Here is a 16,934-nt window from a genome sequence, read left to right as displayed (position 1 = left end):
ATCCAAATGGTATTTTCCAATGTTGATTTGATTCAATTAATTATGGTCACTGACTGCAAGGACCATATTGTTTTCACAGTTGGAAAGATTTCGCCACCTTTAATCAAAAATTTGACCCCTGCCGCATACTCGTCAAAATGTCCACAAAGTCAACATCACCCCCAAAGACGATGACATCATGGTGAGCGATCCTGTAAAAAATTGAATGGGCCGAACATCGCATATGGGGCTGAAATTTTTTTTTTCAAAATACAGTTATGAAACCAAAACACACATGTTGGGGATGTCCCAATAAAGTTTTGAAATCATTATGGGATGGCCACACAACCTACGGCTTGGCGGCCATTTTGTGGCAAACTCTGAGAATTGGCGATTTTTGTGTTTTTCCACAATATGGGACATATTTGACATTTTTGTTTGAGTGATTTTCACGCAATTGCACTCACTTGCTTCCAGCTCCAGTCTACAAACACCACAGAAGTGTCGTTGACCTTTGACCTTGGAAAAAGGCCGCCATCTTGCATTTTGAAAAAAGGGCACCTTCACCGGCAAATACATACGAAAACTCGTCCTAGGGATTTTTAGCGATTATCTTGTTACTTCTCAGGCATCCATAGCAAGATGATGTGGACAAAATGTTGGAATTAGAAGTTGTAGATTTTGAACAGCGTGTCCGCAAAATCACAAACTTTGGGATCTAGCTAGCTCGCACATTGTTATCAGAATGTCGTGAAAATGAAATATGCGATCCCCTGACCCGCGCTGAACAAAACGATATAACATACGACAAGATTAATAAAGGAATGTGGGCGTGGTAAGCAAGAAAACGTCACAAAAAATGTGCTGACTCTGCAAAAACAAAGAAAATTGAGATTTTTTTTTCTTTGAGAATTGACAAACGAAACCAATATATCTTTGTCAGCAATATCAAGAGGAAGGTTTGGCGGCCATTTTGTACCAAAATCTGCGATTTAGCCATTTTCACGTGTTTCTACAACATGGGAAAAAGAAATTCCTTTCAAGCAATTTTCACAAAATTCTACGCATGTCACTAGCATAAGTCTACAACCACCTCCCGAGTTTCCTTAACCTTTGACCGTCATTTTTAATTTAAAAAAATCAAGTCATTGATTAATCGATTATTTATTGTACCCCAAGCAGCTTCGAATCCTTCTTTTTCGCGGTTTTAAGGAACTATTTCTTCCATAGTATGTAACTCAGACTTAGGTCTGGTCTTTGACTAAATCATTTCAGCAACTTGTTTAACCTTCCTCCCTTCATTGGATTATTACAGAATAAAGGTATGATTGAGATCCGTCCTTGCTCCTTCTCTGGTTGCTTCATATTAGATCAAACCATTGACTGGCCATTTAAAGAGAACTACAACACTGAACAGGTTTGTTCAGGGCAAGCAGAAGGCTCACACCTATCATGTGAACAGCACAGGATATGAATGGAGTTGAAAAAAATTTATAATTTATATAAAGGGAGTTGAAAAATTGAATAATTTGTACGACACGCCTGCATCTGACCTATTTCACCCTTACTTCCCCTTGCGTTTGTGTAAGTGATCCCAACCTGTCGCCTGCAGCATGCCCGTGGAAATAATGTGTATGAACAATTTCACTTTACATGCTCACCGAGTGGTCTACAGCCTTAAAATTTCACTTTCATCACAGCATCATCTGTCTTTTCAGAATCACTCAGATATAAATTGTTCTTGTTCCTTTTCTGGTTCTCCTTGGAAATTTCTTCTGGAGTTTCAGAGATGGAGACAAAGATTTTGCCATAATATAAAAAGGCATGGCAAGGTGTGACAGAAACACCTCAGAGGGGAAAAGAAACCCTTCATGAAGGTGGCTTACTGTCATCATACTGTTGGAGATCCTCCTGCGCTTGGATCACTGTTTAGTTGAAGACCCTGGTTGAGCTCCAGTGCTCACACAGATTTGTAATGGATATTCTAAAAAACAGAGTAGCGTATGGTCTCATGGACTGGTTATGACCTGTCTGATATGCAGCTTTTAACAGAAAATTGGGGAGGACATGTCTAAATTCTATTTATGACCTTCACAAACTGATGAAAATTTGCAGTTTCCTCCCAGAGAACGTTGCTGATGTCTTTCCTGCCATTGTTTTCACACACCTGAATGCCAGCCTTAAAAGACCTTGGGGGCCCCTGTGTTTTTTGAGAGTAGCTATTCTGCCATTACTTCTAAAAAGGTTTTTTTTAAAGTGAGATTAAACCCCTGGATCTTGTCCCTTCCAGCGTTTTCCCTGTGACTGTTTCGAAACTTAAACTTCTGGATAGCAACAAATAACTGATCAGAGTAATGTCATGTTAGTGTGTTTACTGAGTGACGAGCAGAGAAGGTTTCCTGTGTTTGTGTTCAACTGAAAGCAGGATATTGTTGAAAAGCAGGAATTTCTTTAGAAATTTTCAGGAAGTTTTGAGGACGACAACACTAAGGAAGGTGCAGGCCTCTGCTGCACAGCTTCCTGTCAGGGTGAGTGTAAGACCTCACTGATGCCAGGAAACAGGTAATTGTAGAAACTGCTGGCCTCCTCACGTCAGCAAATGTTTGTCCAGAATGTTTTGTATCTGCCAAGTTACATCCTGCTCCTATGTTTCAAAAAAAATTTTATTGAACAGGGAGTGTACAAGAGCATCAGTCACATGGGATAAAGTTTGTTCTTTGCCGCAAATTATAGGTCTTTACGTTTTTAAGCGAATTGCATCTATTTCCATCTGCAGTCCAGCACGGAACATCTCAGACAGTTGTCCCTGTTTGAGGATAAAAACCATGAAAAATCTTTGTTATGGAACCAAACAGGAGGGTAGACACAATTATAGCTGATGCACTTGTGTACTCTGTGTCGTTTAAATATTTGTCACAATGACTGTCAACCAAGGATTTGAACCCCCAAACAACCAAAAAGCTGACAGTACTCAATCCGTTGAGCTACAGCCCTCCTGTTACCACTCAATAACACTGGGACATAACAAAGATTGGGAAATTCACACTGCTTATACCTGTTCTGTCTGTCCTCCAGTGCCAGCTGCAGTCACAGACGTACGGGTCAGTAACAATGGCCGGACAAATTTTCTGACCGTGTCCTGGGGCCAGGCTGCAGGTGAGGTAGACAGTTACCTGGTGACTCTAGCAGACCAGGACAGGACGCTCCACACTGTAGCTGTCTCCAAATCCAACCCCAGCTGCATCTTTAATTCGCTGGTTCCTGGACGGCTTTATAACATTTCCATCACCAGCTGCAGTGGGCGCTACCAGAACAGCACCTTCATCCAGGAGAGAACCCGTAAGTTATGCTGTGTTCTGGTCCAGAATTCTGTTTTAAGTTTCTTTCTGTAGCTTCTTCACTTAAGTTCAAGACACTTCTGTTCTGCCAGCAGTAAAACAAGAAACACAATTCCTGCCAAGGGCTTCATTAACTCTTCATTATGATATATATTTCACAAGTTTGTTCTGATTAGGCTTGTTCTTCATCCACAAAAAGAATATCTTTTCAGCATGAAACTCACCCCACACTTTCACCTTCAGAGCCAGCCATGGTGCAAAGCCCGACTGCGACCCACAGCGCGAGGGACGACTACCTGAAAGTGTACTGGCGACATGCTGCCGGAGACCTAGACCGGTACCAAGTGTTCATCAAACACAACAACACCCTCCTTCAGAATAAGACACTGCCAAAGGTGCAGAGTGAGTGCGTGTTCATGGGCCTGACACCTGGACGCCTGTACACAGTGCTGGTGAATACCTGGAGTGGGACGTATGAAGCCAGTGCCTCTACCTTTGGACGGACCCGTGAGTAACCGGCTCCGGCCACCACACTGACAACCACACAATCAGAGTTGGTCCATAGTCCACACCAATCCATCAAATGACAATGAGCTGGATGTGAACCAGAGCAACGAAGGTCACAGTATCACGGTTGGTCAGGGAAAATAAACCCAGGAGCAGGAAGACTCAAACACGTTCATCAAGTTTCAAGAATTTACTCGAGATTCCAAACAAATGATCCAACGTAGAAGATGCTCCAACACAAAACACAGAAAGAACAGAACTTAAATGGGAAGCACGATAATTGCAGGCAGCTGTGACCAATCAGGGAGAGTGCATAGCTAACCTGCCAAAAACAGAACCAAAAAACATCACTAGGGGGCAACCATAACATGCAACTACCAGAACAACAAGACGTTGTAGTTATGACTCCTCCATCAACAGCTTTACACCCTCTTAGATGTTTTTTTTTCAAATGGACCATCTGCCAGGCAATGTGGTTCTTTTTTGCCTTTTATGAAATTTAAGTAATTTAGGGGATAACACATGTTCATTGGGCGGTTGGGCAGGTGACAACAAAAAAAAAGCTGCAGAGAAGTGATGAGGACTAATAGATCATAATTCTAGAAATAAGAGCTGCAGTGTCTAAAGAATAGAATTGAATAGAATGCCTTTATTGTCACTGTACACATGTACAATTCGCATCACACACACATGCAGTGAAATTAAAGCCGCTCACTATTCAGTGCAAACATGCAAGAGAGAAGTAATCTCGCAAAATAATATAATAATAAAATAAAATAATTTCACAAAATGAAGAGCACAATTTACGAAGTACAATATACAAAAGAACAAAATCTACAATAGAAATTTCTGCAGAGACGTAGTTATAACAAACACAAAAAAACCTGCTGTGTCCATGATGGCAGAGATATATTGCACTTAATGTATTGCACATGATGAGATGATATTGCACATATTGAGATGGTGTTGACATTATGGGATGCCCATAGTGAGAGAGAGAGACATGGGGGTGGAGCTGTCAGTGTCAGTGCATGTGGGAGTTCAGGGTGGTTATGGCTTTGGGGAAAAAACTGTTTTTTAGGCGGTTTGTCCTTGATATGATGCACCTGTAGCGCCTTCCTGAGGGCAACAGGTCAAACAACAGGTCCAACAAGCAGGACGAATGTGATTAACGAGCGGGTGAGGAACAGCACGTCATTCAGCACTTCATCTCAGACTCGACTTGGCAGAGCCTCGGAGGAAACTATGGAGTTAGATTAAACAGACTGTAACTCAGATATAGAACGACAAAGAGGCTAATCTCAGGTCTTGTCTCACTTTCAGTGCCAGCCCCGGTTAGATCTCTGACTCTAACAGGGTCAGGGACAAAGGAACTGTGGGTGTCATGGCTGCCGGCTCAAGGTGACGTGGATCACTATGAGGTGCAGCTGCTGTACAGCGACATGAAGGTGTTTCCACCTGTCACTCTGGGCAGCAATGTAGGGGAGTGTGTCCTGACATCGCTTACACCCGGACGACTTTACAAGATTCTGGTGTCCACCTTCAGCGGTCCCAACCAGAGAGCCCACTTCATTGAAGGCCGTACAGGTCAGTACCCCTCTATGAAAACATAAAATGTTCCTACTGAGGATGAAAAGTTCTGTGACCCACCCATGACCAGAGGTAGAAGACCACAAACCAGGTCAACGTAATAGAAACAATTGGGAACAGAATGAACTCTAAAGAAAGTGGCCTGACCTTCAAGCTGCCTCTCCTCTTCCTCAGTTCCCAGTAAGGTAAAGAACATCCATGTGAGTAATGAAGGGGGCAGCAGCACCCTGAAGGTGAGCTGGACTCCAGGACATGGCGACGTGGACGGGTACTCTGTATTCCTGTCCCAAGGAGACCGAGAGCTAAGTGTGCGCGTCATCCTCAAACAGCAAAATGAGTTGACGTTTGATTCTCTACAGCCGGGTCAGCTGTACAGTATCGTAGTTCAGTCTGTGAGCGGGCAGCTTATGAACAACCACAGCGCCACTGGCCGCACAGGTGAGTCCTCCCACATCCTCAATGCTGCACCCATCAGCTGACCACAACCAGCCTTAACAGCAGGTCTCTGTCCCACAGTCCCGTTGTCCGTCACAGGGCTGCAGGTGGATCCCCTTCAGAGCACCTGCAGCCTCCAAGTGAGCTGGCACGAAGCATTGGGCATTGCAGATGGCTACATCCTGCAGGTCCTAGATGACAGAGGAAGCCTGGTCACAAATGCCTCACAGCCTTTTGGACTCACACATCACAGGTTTAAAGGCCTTGAACCAGGCAAGAATTACCAATTATTGGTCCAGACCACCAGCGGAGGCATCAACAGCCCAGGGGTCAGCATCAAGGCTCGAACATGTAAGACATAAATTTCAACATTGGCAAGAAAACAAAGTAGACATTCCCAAAAAGGGGTTTACGTTTCACAACTGGATAATGGCAGCGAAACAGGCACATCAAAGACAGGCTGGACAGAATGTCACTCATTGGATTCAGCTCGGAAAAAGGAAGCCTGAAGTGGCTTCAGCACACTAAACGTTAGTTAAAATATGAGTGCTGCAGGTTTTTGGTTGTCCAGGCCCGGGTAGGGTTGTAGGGAGGAGGGGCTGCGGGTCTTTTTTGCAGTCCCTTTGAGATTCGTATGGCCGATTTAAGGGACGTCAAGAAAATGGAAGTTACACACTCTTATAAAGTACGGGCGATACTGTCATACAGTGCCCTTTACGCTGCACTCCAGTCATTAATGAGATGTATGTATTGGCTCCTTATTGACCACACACAAACGTTTTACACATGGTGTGTGCATGTGATATGTAAGTGCTCGTAAGATGCCCCCACACACTATGCTCCGATTAGATAATTTTCTGATTTCAAACACCTAGGTTGCATGCAATTGGTGCACAAAAAAAAAAAAAAACATTTGTACAACACACCTATGTCTCACCTACTTCTCCTTTACTTACGCTTGAGTTGGCAATTTCAAAGATGGGCAGTCCTAGACAAATGTCACACAGAAGCTGACCTCTAGTTGTTTGATATACAGTTAAAAACACTTTCTATGCTCTTTTGAACTTAAAACATCTTATTTTGAAATACTATGTATGTTTGAAATAACGTTGTTTTTTCTTTTTTTCACTGACACAATTTTTTACTTAACTTGATGTTAAAATATAAAAGGCACATATATTTTCACAAGACTTGTAAAATTATTGTAAAATCTAAATGAATAAAAATAAATTAAAAAACCTTTTGCTCGCCCACAAGTGGCCAGGATAGACTCTGGCAGCCCCGTGACCCCAAAAGGGATAAAACGGTAGAAAATGAATGAAATGAACCCTTTTCAAATATTAAATTTTTCAATTTACATGTTTTCACATGAATTAAACATTTTTATCTCATCATATCTTGCCATCTTATATGCCACCTTATTTCAACCAAACTATGAAGTTTAGTTCTTTAGGAAACATCCAGATATTCTTCGCTTAGATTTATTCAAAGAACTCATTTATGAGACATGACAACACCTGGGCCTCTAATCTCAATTCTTCCGAAAATTCTTCTTAAAGAACCCTCCTCCTGGGCAGAAGGACTTTGCCCCTGCCTTGCTCTCAACTGTACTTTCTGTAACATGGGCAGGGGGTTGCCTGGGGCATGAGGCCGGTCTTTCTTAGGGGGGCTAGTTTGTGCCTGGGTCGGGGGGGGTAATCAAAAAGAAATGTACACATTTATAATACAGATAAAGTTTAGCATCAAATACAGAAGAGGTTTATACAAATATACTCTTCGTGTGTCATAAGATTCATAACCCCTATTGTAACGGGAAAACCTTTTCAACACAAGAAACCTTCAGATCTTTAAAAAAAAAAAGTAAAATTATAATCCAAAGTTCTTCTGCTCTGTTATAATTTCCTGTCCCATCAGGGCCTGCCGCCATCACCAGCCTGTCCATAAAAACCAGCACCACCACCAGCTTGACCTTTCACTGGTCACCACCAGAGGGAGACTTTCAACTTTACGAGATCTTTTTGTATAAAAACGACAACTCCCTGCAGGAAAGTCGGCGTTTGCAGATCAGCAGTCAGCAGTGTTCCTTTCAGGGTCTCCGTCCTGGGGCTTCTTATCGGATGGTGATTGTGATCCACAGTGGCACACAGACCAACCAGACTTCCATGTGGGCCAGAACAGGTAACATCACGACTGGACTTTGGTACTTTTTACTCACAGTTTGAAGTTGCAGGTTGTGTAACAGAACATGGTTCTCCTCAGTGCCAGCCGCGGTGGTATCTCTGAAGGCTAGCAGTGGTAACCAGTCAGACCGTCTGTGGGTGACCTGGAATCATGGTTGTGGGGACGTGAGCGGGTACCTGCTGTCTCTCTACAATCCTGATGGCTCCAAGCAGGCTGAGCATCAGCTGGGCTCAGATTCCACAGAGTTTGTCTTCTCAGGCCTTGTACCGGGCCGACAGTACCAAGCTGAGGTGCTGAGTCTGAGTGGAGAACTCCACAACCGAGCCAGCACCAACGGCCGGACGGGTGAGACCTCATTTTGACACCACAGTGCTTTGCATGAAACTTATCTCACCTGGTGTCTAGGTTTTTAGTCAAGTTTGAAATGTCAGATCTGCAGCTCTCGAGGTTTATCCTCAATTTTTGAAGCAGCAGGGCTTTACAACATCATTACCGCAGACATGAGAGAACGGCTTTTTGTTTTTGTTTTAATCTGACAATCCACACCAGGAACATTATACATATCTTCTGAATGACTCATCCATGACACAATCCTCAAACTAGATAGTGTTCTATTTTTCTAGTTTCTCTGCATCAACCAGCTGAAATAAGGAAACACAGGATCCATTCTGACTAGAGTCAAATGAAAGGTCCACCACAGTTTGAAAACAACGGATCTCTTAAAAAACATGATGAACATCACATGTTTCACCAATAACTTGATGCTGTGTCTAAACTATAAGTCAGATCACAATAATTATTTCAGTTTTGAAAAGCTCTCAAGTTGAGGGATACAGTGATATATGTTTTATTAGTCTAAATAATAAAATCTCCATGTGTGAAAGTTTAATGTTTGTATGTTCAAATATGTTCCCTCAATTTCAGGTTAAGAACATGATTTGTTAGACAAGCAGTGAGAAAATGTAATATGGGCATGAATACGAGAAACAGTAAACTATGTGTCAGACTACAAGCGGTAGAGGCAAAAGTGTTTACCCCACAGGTTTGAGGGTCACATGTTCCTACGTTTTGCTGAAAAAATTGTGACTGTTACGAACAGTGTTCAAGTAATGGTAGTTTGTCAGGAAAATTGTCATCTTAATAAATCTGGTGGCTCCCATATTGCGTCTCTGCTTTGACATCATCCACTAGATCCTGAACATTTCATCCATTGAAGTACATTGAAAATTGAAAAATGCCCTAATATTTGCATTAAATTTTAACTCTATTTTCATAAGAACCATAAGGTATTTTAAAATGTTGAAGGCAACATAAATTGCTCAATCTTTGCTGAACATTTTAAAGTTTGAATTTGGTCTTTAGCTGAAAGTATGCAGACATTTATAGGGTTCAGATTGCACAGTTTTTGAAGAATTTAAAGAATTTCTTATTTGTTTCCTATAGGGCATATTTTGTTCAATATTAAAAAAATATATAAAGTTTATCAATACCAAAAGTACAAGCAGTTACTTCCTAAACAACCTGAACGATTTGATACCAAAATTGCTGAAATCGCTTTAATTATGAAGGAGTTTTTATGTCCCGAAATTATATGGAAATGCAATAAAATAAAATGAGAAACTATGTGGTTCAGTCTTATCCCCACCAGTGAGTCCTTTCTGTCCCTCCTGTGAGAGATGTCCTCTCACCACTCTCTGAGGACCCTCCTTTGTAAGAGCATATGAAGAAACAACCGTCCTTTCTGTTTTCCTCATGACTCAGCGTATTCTGATGCTTTGTGATCCGATTCCTCTGCATCTGCTCCTATGCGTTTGGCAATTCCTGCTAAAGCCTTTTCCATGAGTTGCAGTCTCTTGTTGTGTCCAGTAATCCACCCTTAAACCTCCTCCATCCTTGCATTTGTTTTAGAAATTTCACCTTCAGTATCTCCTTGCTAGTGCTTATTGTCAAACCTGGGTTTTCAGAGTCAGACACATTTTCTGATTCATTCTCAGCATCGTGCTTTGGATCCTTAAAGTCCAATTCCAATCATCTTTTGATCTTGTGTAAAAGCGTACCAGCTCAGACGAGGAAAACAAAGATGTACAAGGATCTATTTGTCTGCAAGTGGATGCATCAGAATGGAGCGACCAGGTTGCTTGAGGCCCACCAAGTGTATTTTTTATGTCACATTTAACTTCTTTTTCAAACTGCATTTCTATGGTCTGCTTCTGATTCACAACAATTTGAATAAAGAAATACTCAGAAATGCAGTTTTAACCTGTGAGATCCCAGACCCATTTTCTCTTGAAAATAAAATTCTGTGAATTTTACCACAAACCAAATGAACCCCAGAATCAATTTCTGATATTTTCCTGTTACACTGATGTTAAGCTTAATTTTACTTATATATATATATATTTTTTTATATATTTTTTTTTTATTGAAATATAATCATTACAAAACTCTCGCAGACACAACACACAAAGATGCAAGGCACAGCTCTTTTCAAAAACAAAGCTAAAAAAACACAAAGTATCATGAATAAAAGATATTTAAAAAAATCAGCATAAATTAAAATACAAGGAAATCAACAATCTGGACCCTAGATTTGTAACCATTCTGTAGCAGAGTTAAATGTCATCAATGAAAGGATTTGAGTTGTGAATACATTTCAATGAGGAAAAATACAATTTGACTTCATTTTGAAAACACAGGAGGTTCGGCCGATCTTTTTTCCACTTTTTCTTATGTATATGATATTTTCCCAAATGCAGGAAGATGTTCACTAAGTTTATTGACTCTTTTGGCAACTTACTGTTATAAAACAAAGTATCTTTTTCTGTGAATTGTATGTTGTTTTAATTTTACTTATATATGCCCTCCGTCATCAGAAAAACACCACAAGAACATGTTTCATTGGAGTTGGTCTTTAACATACCATTTTTCTTTTTCTTTCGGCAAACTTGTTTTTATACGACATCCTTACCCCCTTCTTAGACATTCCTTAACTGCCTTATTTTCTCAAAATGTAAGTAAATCCAGTAGAATGAAAGATTTACTTTTATCCTGTCCTGTCGGTGACTAGAAGTTTGAGAAATAATTATTGGTGTGTGGCAATTGAATACACTTGAGAAATAAAACACCTATTTTATAACATCCACAAGAGTGGGAATGAAGTCTGCAAAACACAGGATCCATTTCCTCTTGAAATGGTCATTTATTTTTCTATACATTTCTTTTTGAGAATCCCCCCCAACCCTGAACCCAGGCACAAACCAGCCCCCCTATGAAAGACCGGCCTTGGGCCCCAGGCAACCCCCTGCCCATCTTGCAGAAAGTACAGCTGAGAGCGAGGCAGGGGCAAAGTCCTTCCGCTTAGGAGGAGGGTGCTTTAAGAAGATTTTTCTGAAGAATTTAGATCCACAGATGTCCACATGCAGCTCTCACATCTTCGATGTAGACTTTTTTTTATTATATGCATTAAATAACCTTCTGCAGGAGCATTACTTGGGCATTTACGGCATGAATTCAGCATTGCGCGTGTAAAAATTGTACATAATAATACAAGGAAATCGTAGCAGCCTTGGAGTGGTCAAAATACTGTAAATCTAATCAAAATATGAACAAGAAACAATTAAATACATCTATGAAAAAATAGAATAAAGTGGAGTTCAATAAAGTGCAGCATAACAAATATTGTGTGTAGAGGTAGATGAAAAGTCAGTTATTGCACACATTCGTAATAAACAGGAGTTTAGTGTGTGTGAAACAGTCAGAGTGGGGTGTAGTTAGTGGAAGAATGTGTGTTCCGTATGGTGATTGCCTGTGGAAAGAGGATTTTCCTGAGTCTGTTTGTCCTGGTTCTGATGGACCTGTACCTCCTGCCAGAGGGCAGCAGGTCGAACACAGGGAAAGCAGGATGGGTGGAGTCATTGATGATGCTAGTCACTCTGCTAAGGCAGCATGACTGGTAAATGTCCTTCAGTGAGGGCAGAGGGCAGATCCTCTGCGCTGTCTTTACCACTCTCTGCACAGGCGCTGCTGTGCCTTCCCGATGACAGTAATGGTGTTGACGGAACAGGTGAGGTCAGCCGAGATGGTGGTGCCCAGGAGGATGAATCTGTGGACCCTCTCCACACAGTTTCCGTTGATGTAGAGTGGGGGTGGATCTGCTCTGTGCTTCCTAAAGTCCAGGATGATCTCCTTGGTCTTGGTGGTGTTCAGGATGAGTTTATTAGCCTGACACCACCTGGACAGTTTCAGGACTTCATCTCTGTAGGCCGTCTCATCAGCCCCAAAGATCAGCCCCACCGCATTAGTGTCGTCTGCAAACCTCACTATGGTGTTGCTGGTGTGGGCTGGTCTACAATCTGCCGTACAGAGCGTGTACAGAAGGACTGAGCACACATCCCTTTGGGAATCTGTGCTCCGCATCCAGGAGGAGGAGAAGTAGGGTCCCAGTTTAACTGTCATTATTTGTATATATTTAAATTCTCATTTAAGTACAAATACCCACAAACAATACTTAATCCCAGTTGCATTAAGAATACAGAATTCTGCTTCTAAGATCTAATCTCATGAAGAAACTCTGAAGATGGGGAAAGTCCTTTGATGATTTCTTCTTCCCTTTACTTTCTTATTTCTCAGCTCCTAAACCGCCCGCATCTTTCCTGTTTGGGGGGGTCACCAACACCTCCTTGGAGATCACCTGGAGTGGGCCCGTGGGGTCAGACTATGATGACTTTGACCTGCAGTGGGACCCTCATGACCAGCTGTCTGTTGTGAACCCCTATCACAGCCGGATATCCGGCAGTCGTATCCTGACAGGACTGTTCCCTGGACGGCTTTACAGCTTCAGCCTTCGCACTGTCAGTGGGGCCACACAGCCAGGGGCCGTGGTCACCCACAGCATCCCCATCTACAACAGCATCCGAACCAGTAAGTGACAGTACCTAACTTCATTTTTGTTTTATTTTTTTTAAATGCCAGACACTGAACATCAGAAGATGTATTCATTTTTTAAGTGACCTTCACTGAAGGAAAATCTCTGAAAGTTTGGTCCAGTCAGAACATTTGTGTCCCCACAAAGAACTGAGTGTGTTTTTATTACAGACACCAGGGGCCTAATTTCAAACAAAAAAGTTGCTCAAACCTCTATAATTATTAACAAAACTGTGAAAAAAAGAAGCCATCTTTTGTGCATATGTGAATCCTCAAATCCTTGATTATGGTAATAATGGGACTATGAACGCAAACTCCTCAAGACAGGTGTGACTCTCTTTAACTCTGGAGCTGCCCACAGTGACAGGCAGGTGTGGGTGTGGTTATAGCCCCCAGTTCAGTCATAATGGCCTGAGGTTCACCTCGGTAAATGAGAGCGCTGCGTTCCTGAATCTCCTGGTCAAGGACAGGTCTCTTACCATGACCAGCTTATAGGCCAGTCAGGAGTACAGACTACTCAGGGATTGTTTTAGGTCTCTTACAGAAGAGTGTTCCTACTGGGAACTCTATTGTTCTACTGGCAGATTTCAGTGCCCATCCAGGCAAAGACAGCACATCTAAAAGGGTATGATCAAGAGCGGAAACCTGAGGTGGCCCAGGCATCTGGACACCTCCCTGATCAGTTGAGCGTGACCAGTAGCAGTCCTTATGGCTCTCCCAAATGTTTTTAACTTATTCAGAAATTCAGATTTCTAAGTTCGGATATGAGATAAGCCACAAAAATCTTTGGCACTAGAATTCTAAAGTATTTACACGACCAGAAAAATGTTGAAAAATGTAAATTTTTTAGTGGGCTGTCAAATGTGAACGAATTTTTCACACCTTCAAAGGTTTAGGAAACCAAGTCTTTTGGCAGCTCAGTGGTGATGATGGAGAAGAAACAGACTCAAGGCATCTCTTCATTTCAGGCTGTTCTGTCTTCTTGTGCAGGACCAGGGCGAGTCCTCGGCCTCCATTGCCGGCCCCAAAGCTCTACTTCCATCTCCTGCTCATGGACACCCCCAGAGGCTGATTTTGACTCCTACAACATTGAGTGTGTTCATCAGGACTCCCGCACCGTTGTCTACTCTCGGCGCACTGGGAAGGACTCCACCAGCTATGTCATTACTCAGCTAGATCCCCACAGACACTATACAGTCTATGTAAAGGTCATCTCTGCTGGGACCACCAGCAGTGAGGTAGAGGACAGCATAGTCACCATGATTGATCGTAAGAGATGCTGGATCATAATGAACCATCTATCAGCCAGGCAGGAGGTCAATATACTCTTTGCCCTTCCCCTGCAGGTCCTCCCGCACTCCCCATTGGTACCCGGGTCAGTGAGAGGTCCACTGTTGTTTCCACATGCTCCATCTTGTTTTCGTTTAACTGCAGCTGGTTCAGTGATACCAATGGCGCTATCAAGTTCTTTACTGTGGTGGTGACAGAGTCTAAGGGTGAGTGGACTGGACTGTGGAGGACCTTCTGTAGAGGAAATCTTATGAAATGAGTCTGAAAAGATGAGTGGATCATCTTCAGATGCTTCTGTTGCAGATCAAGTAATCAGATCTCAGAAAGTGCATTTCAGAAAAAAGGAATAGTGGTAATTTTAAATGAAGAACCTTTAATTATAAGTAATTACTGAAGTGTTTTTCTTACAATAAAAAACAAAATTGTTTAAAAAATAAACAGCCCAAGAGATGGGAAAATAAAATAAACTACAAAAAATAGGTTTTAGGATTCCCCTTGATCCCTAAATAGTGGTTTAAGAAAATAGGTGTTTTGGGATTGTTTTAAAAGTTAACAGGAAAGATGTTTCACGTGTTACTACAGAGCTGGGCGCCAGCAGCTGAAAGCACTCAGTCATCTCTGTATTTCAAACCCACAAAAAGCAAAATCTTATGTAACCTAAGAGTTTTATCATCAAAAACAAAGACTGGAAATTGTTGTATAGTATAAAAACAACTGAAAGCTGTGGAGAAAAATTAGTGTGATAGGTTTATTGGTGTGACATGCTTTCTTCTGGGTGTCCCAGTAGAGAGATTCAAAGCTGCATCTGAACAAGCTGTAGACACTATAGAGACAACAAATAAACCAAAAGTTCCCTTTCATATTTACTTTGTGCGGTGAAGAAAGCATGGATTGCTGGATGCAGATTTTAGTGACTACCAATACAGATTTTGCTAACAATCATCTAAAAAAATAATTTTGACTTTTGAAAACTTTGTAATTACGCTCATGTCCGTCAGACACCACAGCCACTGAAAGAAAACAGCTTTGGTAAATGGGTCAGACTTTTAATGGAAAAATGTGTTTAGTGTTATGGTTACAAAAATTAAAAGAAATATTTGATACGGTATACATGTTAGATTTAAACACAGGCAATATTTAAACTGGAAAGATGTAGAATTCCAAATATCAAAACAGGAATTAAATCTGTCTTTGACCCGTTTGCAGGTGTGGAAGATGTTCTGCCCGACCAGTATCACCCACTACCTTCTTACAGGGACTACATCTCCAACAGCTCCATCAAGTCTTACCAGACCAGTTACTTCTCCAGTTACTGCTCAGAGAGCCTTGACAGCAATGCCCATGTCTTCAACATCAGCCTGGGGTCAGGCATGGAACCACTGGGGGGACCCTGTGAGCCCAGCAGTGACCTAAACCAGTTCTGTGATGGACCACTGAAGCCCAGGACCTCCTACAGGTATCCATGACTTTATCCTGTCATAACAGTAGCTAAACTTAAGGGACAGGGATACAAGCGGTCTGAAATTGAGTCAGTAAACATTCCATCACGAATAAGCCTGGTTAAAAATGCTCCTGGATGACCCAAACTTTGTGGTGCAGAAATTATAGGTTGATACTGATGGTACTACTGTCTTCCAGGCTCAGCATCCGAGCTTTCACTCAGCTCTTCCATGAAGATTCAAAGGACATCGGCACCTTCAGTCCTCTGTTCACAGACACGTATCTGTCTCTGCCCATTGTCACTGAGACTGGTAAGGACCTACCACAACTTAACATTCTGAAGCTAAGTGAAAGAGGGTACGGGCCAGGACGATTTTGATAACATTCTGGAAACTGTGCTGCAGAAAGTCTGAACGGGGTGATTGGAGGCATCAGCGCTGGACTTTTCCTCATCGCAGTGGTCGTGGTTATCACCGCTCTGTTGGTTTGCAGGCGCAGGGTTGGCAGAGTGTGAGTAACTGCACATGAGCAGTCACTGACAGGGAGATGATGGCTGGGCATTGATTCACCTGCTTATCACCTGTTGCTGTTGGATTCAGGGGTGAGGAGAGGCCTGTTTTTGGAATGAGTCAGAGAAGAGAGAGACTTAGTACAGGAACCCAGCTGGGTATCAGAGGGTAAGAAACAATGTTTAATCTTAACCGGTAATAATGATTACAAATAGTGTGTTGAAGCTCCACATGGAATGGGTTTGTTGAGTTTGACGTTGAACTTTTTGTTTTCATTGTTTCTCAGAAACAGAAGAACCTCTAGGTGAGACATTCAGATGTTCTCTGTTTTGCTGATACAGTTCAGGTGAGATTTGTTGTTAAACTTTTCCTTATCATTAGCAGTCCCATCAGGATCATGAACTTTGAGTCCCACTTCAACAAACTGCAAGCAGACTCCCACTATCTTCTCTCAGAAGAGTATGAGGTGAGCCACCCAAGTCCATCTTCTTGAGCATTCAGTACCTGTTAGAACAGAGTGCTTGTTTTTGACATACTCCACTAGGACATGTTCTTATTGGCTGGACACCTGATCCAGGTAATCATCTGTGACTTTGTGAATAATATCTGGAAAACATGTAATCGCACTAGCTCCTGAGGTCCACCCTTGTTAGAATACGATCAGTGCTCACTGTTTGTCAGGAGCTACGCCACTAAACACACAGCCGCTAACGTGTAGCTCAGGAGATGACAACAGATCTTC

At 42.1% G+C, this 16,934-nt stretch overlaps 1 protein-coding gene across 1 annotated transcript in view; it reads left to right on the top strand.

The window, feature by feature from the left end:
- The window catches only part of LOC101169916 (receptor-type tyrosine-protein phosphatase beta), a 44,495-nt gene that overhangs the window by 15,903 nt on the left and 11,658 nt on the right, over positions 1–16,934 (top strand). The window contains exons 8-23 of the mRNA XM_011472851.3: positions 3,055–3,318; positions 3,561–3,824; positions 5,148–5,411; positions 5,589–5,852; positions 5,931–6,200; positions 7,764–8,027; positions 8,109–8,375; positions 12,660–12,950; positions 13,944–14,222; positions 14,300–14,449; positions 15,450–15,699; positions 15,882–15,994; positions 16,088–16,193; positions 16,283–16,360; positions 16,479–16,496; positions 16,574–16,658. Of these exons, the coding sequence (XP_011471153.3) occupies positions 3,055–3,318; positions 3,561–3,824; positions 5,148–5,411; positions 5,589–5,852; positions 5,931–6,200; positions 7,764–8,027; positions 8,109–8,375; positions 12,660–12,950; positions 13,944–14,222; positions 14,300–14,449; positions 15,450–15,699; positions 15,882–15,994; positions 16,088–16,193; positions 16,283–16,360; positions 16,479–16,496; positions 16,574–16,658 (3,227 nt within the window). The remainder of the gene's footprint in view (positions 1–3,054; positions 3,319–3,560; positions 3,825–5,147; positions 5,412–5,588; positions 5,853–5,930; positions 6,201–7,763; positions 8,028–8,108; positions 8,376–12,659; positions 12,951–13,943; positions 14,223–14,299; positions 14,450–15,449; positions 15,700–15,881; positions 15,995–16,087; positions 16,194–16,282; positions 16,361–16,478; positions 16,497–16,573; positions 16,659–16,934) is intronic.

This window comes from Oryzias latipes, chromosome 6 (genome assembly GCF_002234675.1).
Source record: "Oryzias latipes chromosome 6, ASM223467v1".
Taxonomy (NCBI): Eukaryota; Metazoa; Chordata; class Actinopteri; order Beloniformes; family Adrianichthyidae; genus Oryzias; species Oryzias latipes.
This window is presented reverse-complemented; position numbering and strand designations above follow the sequence as displayed.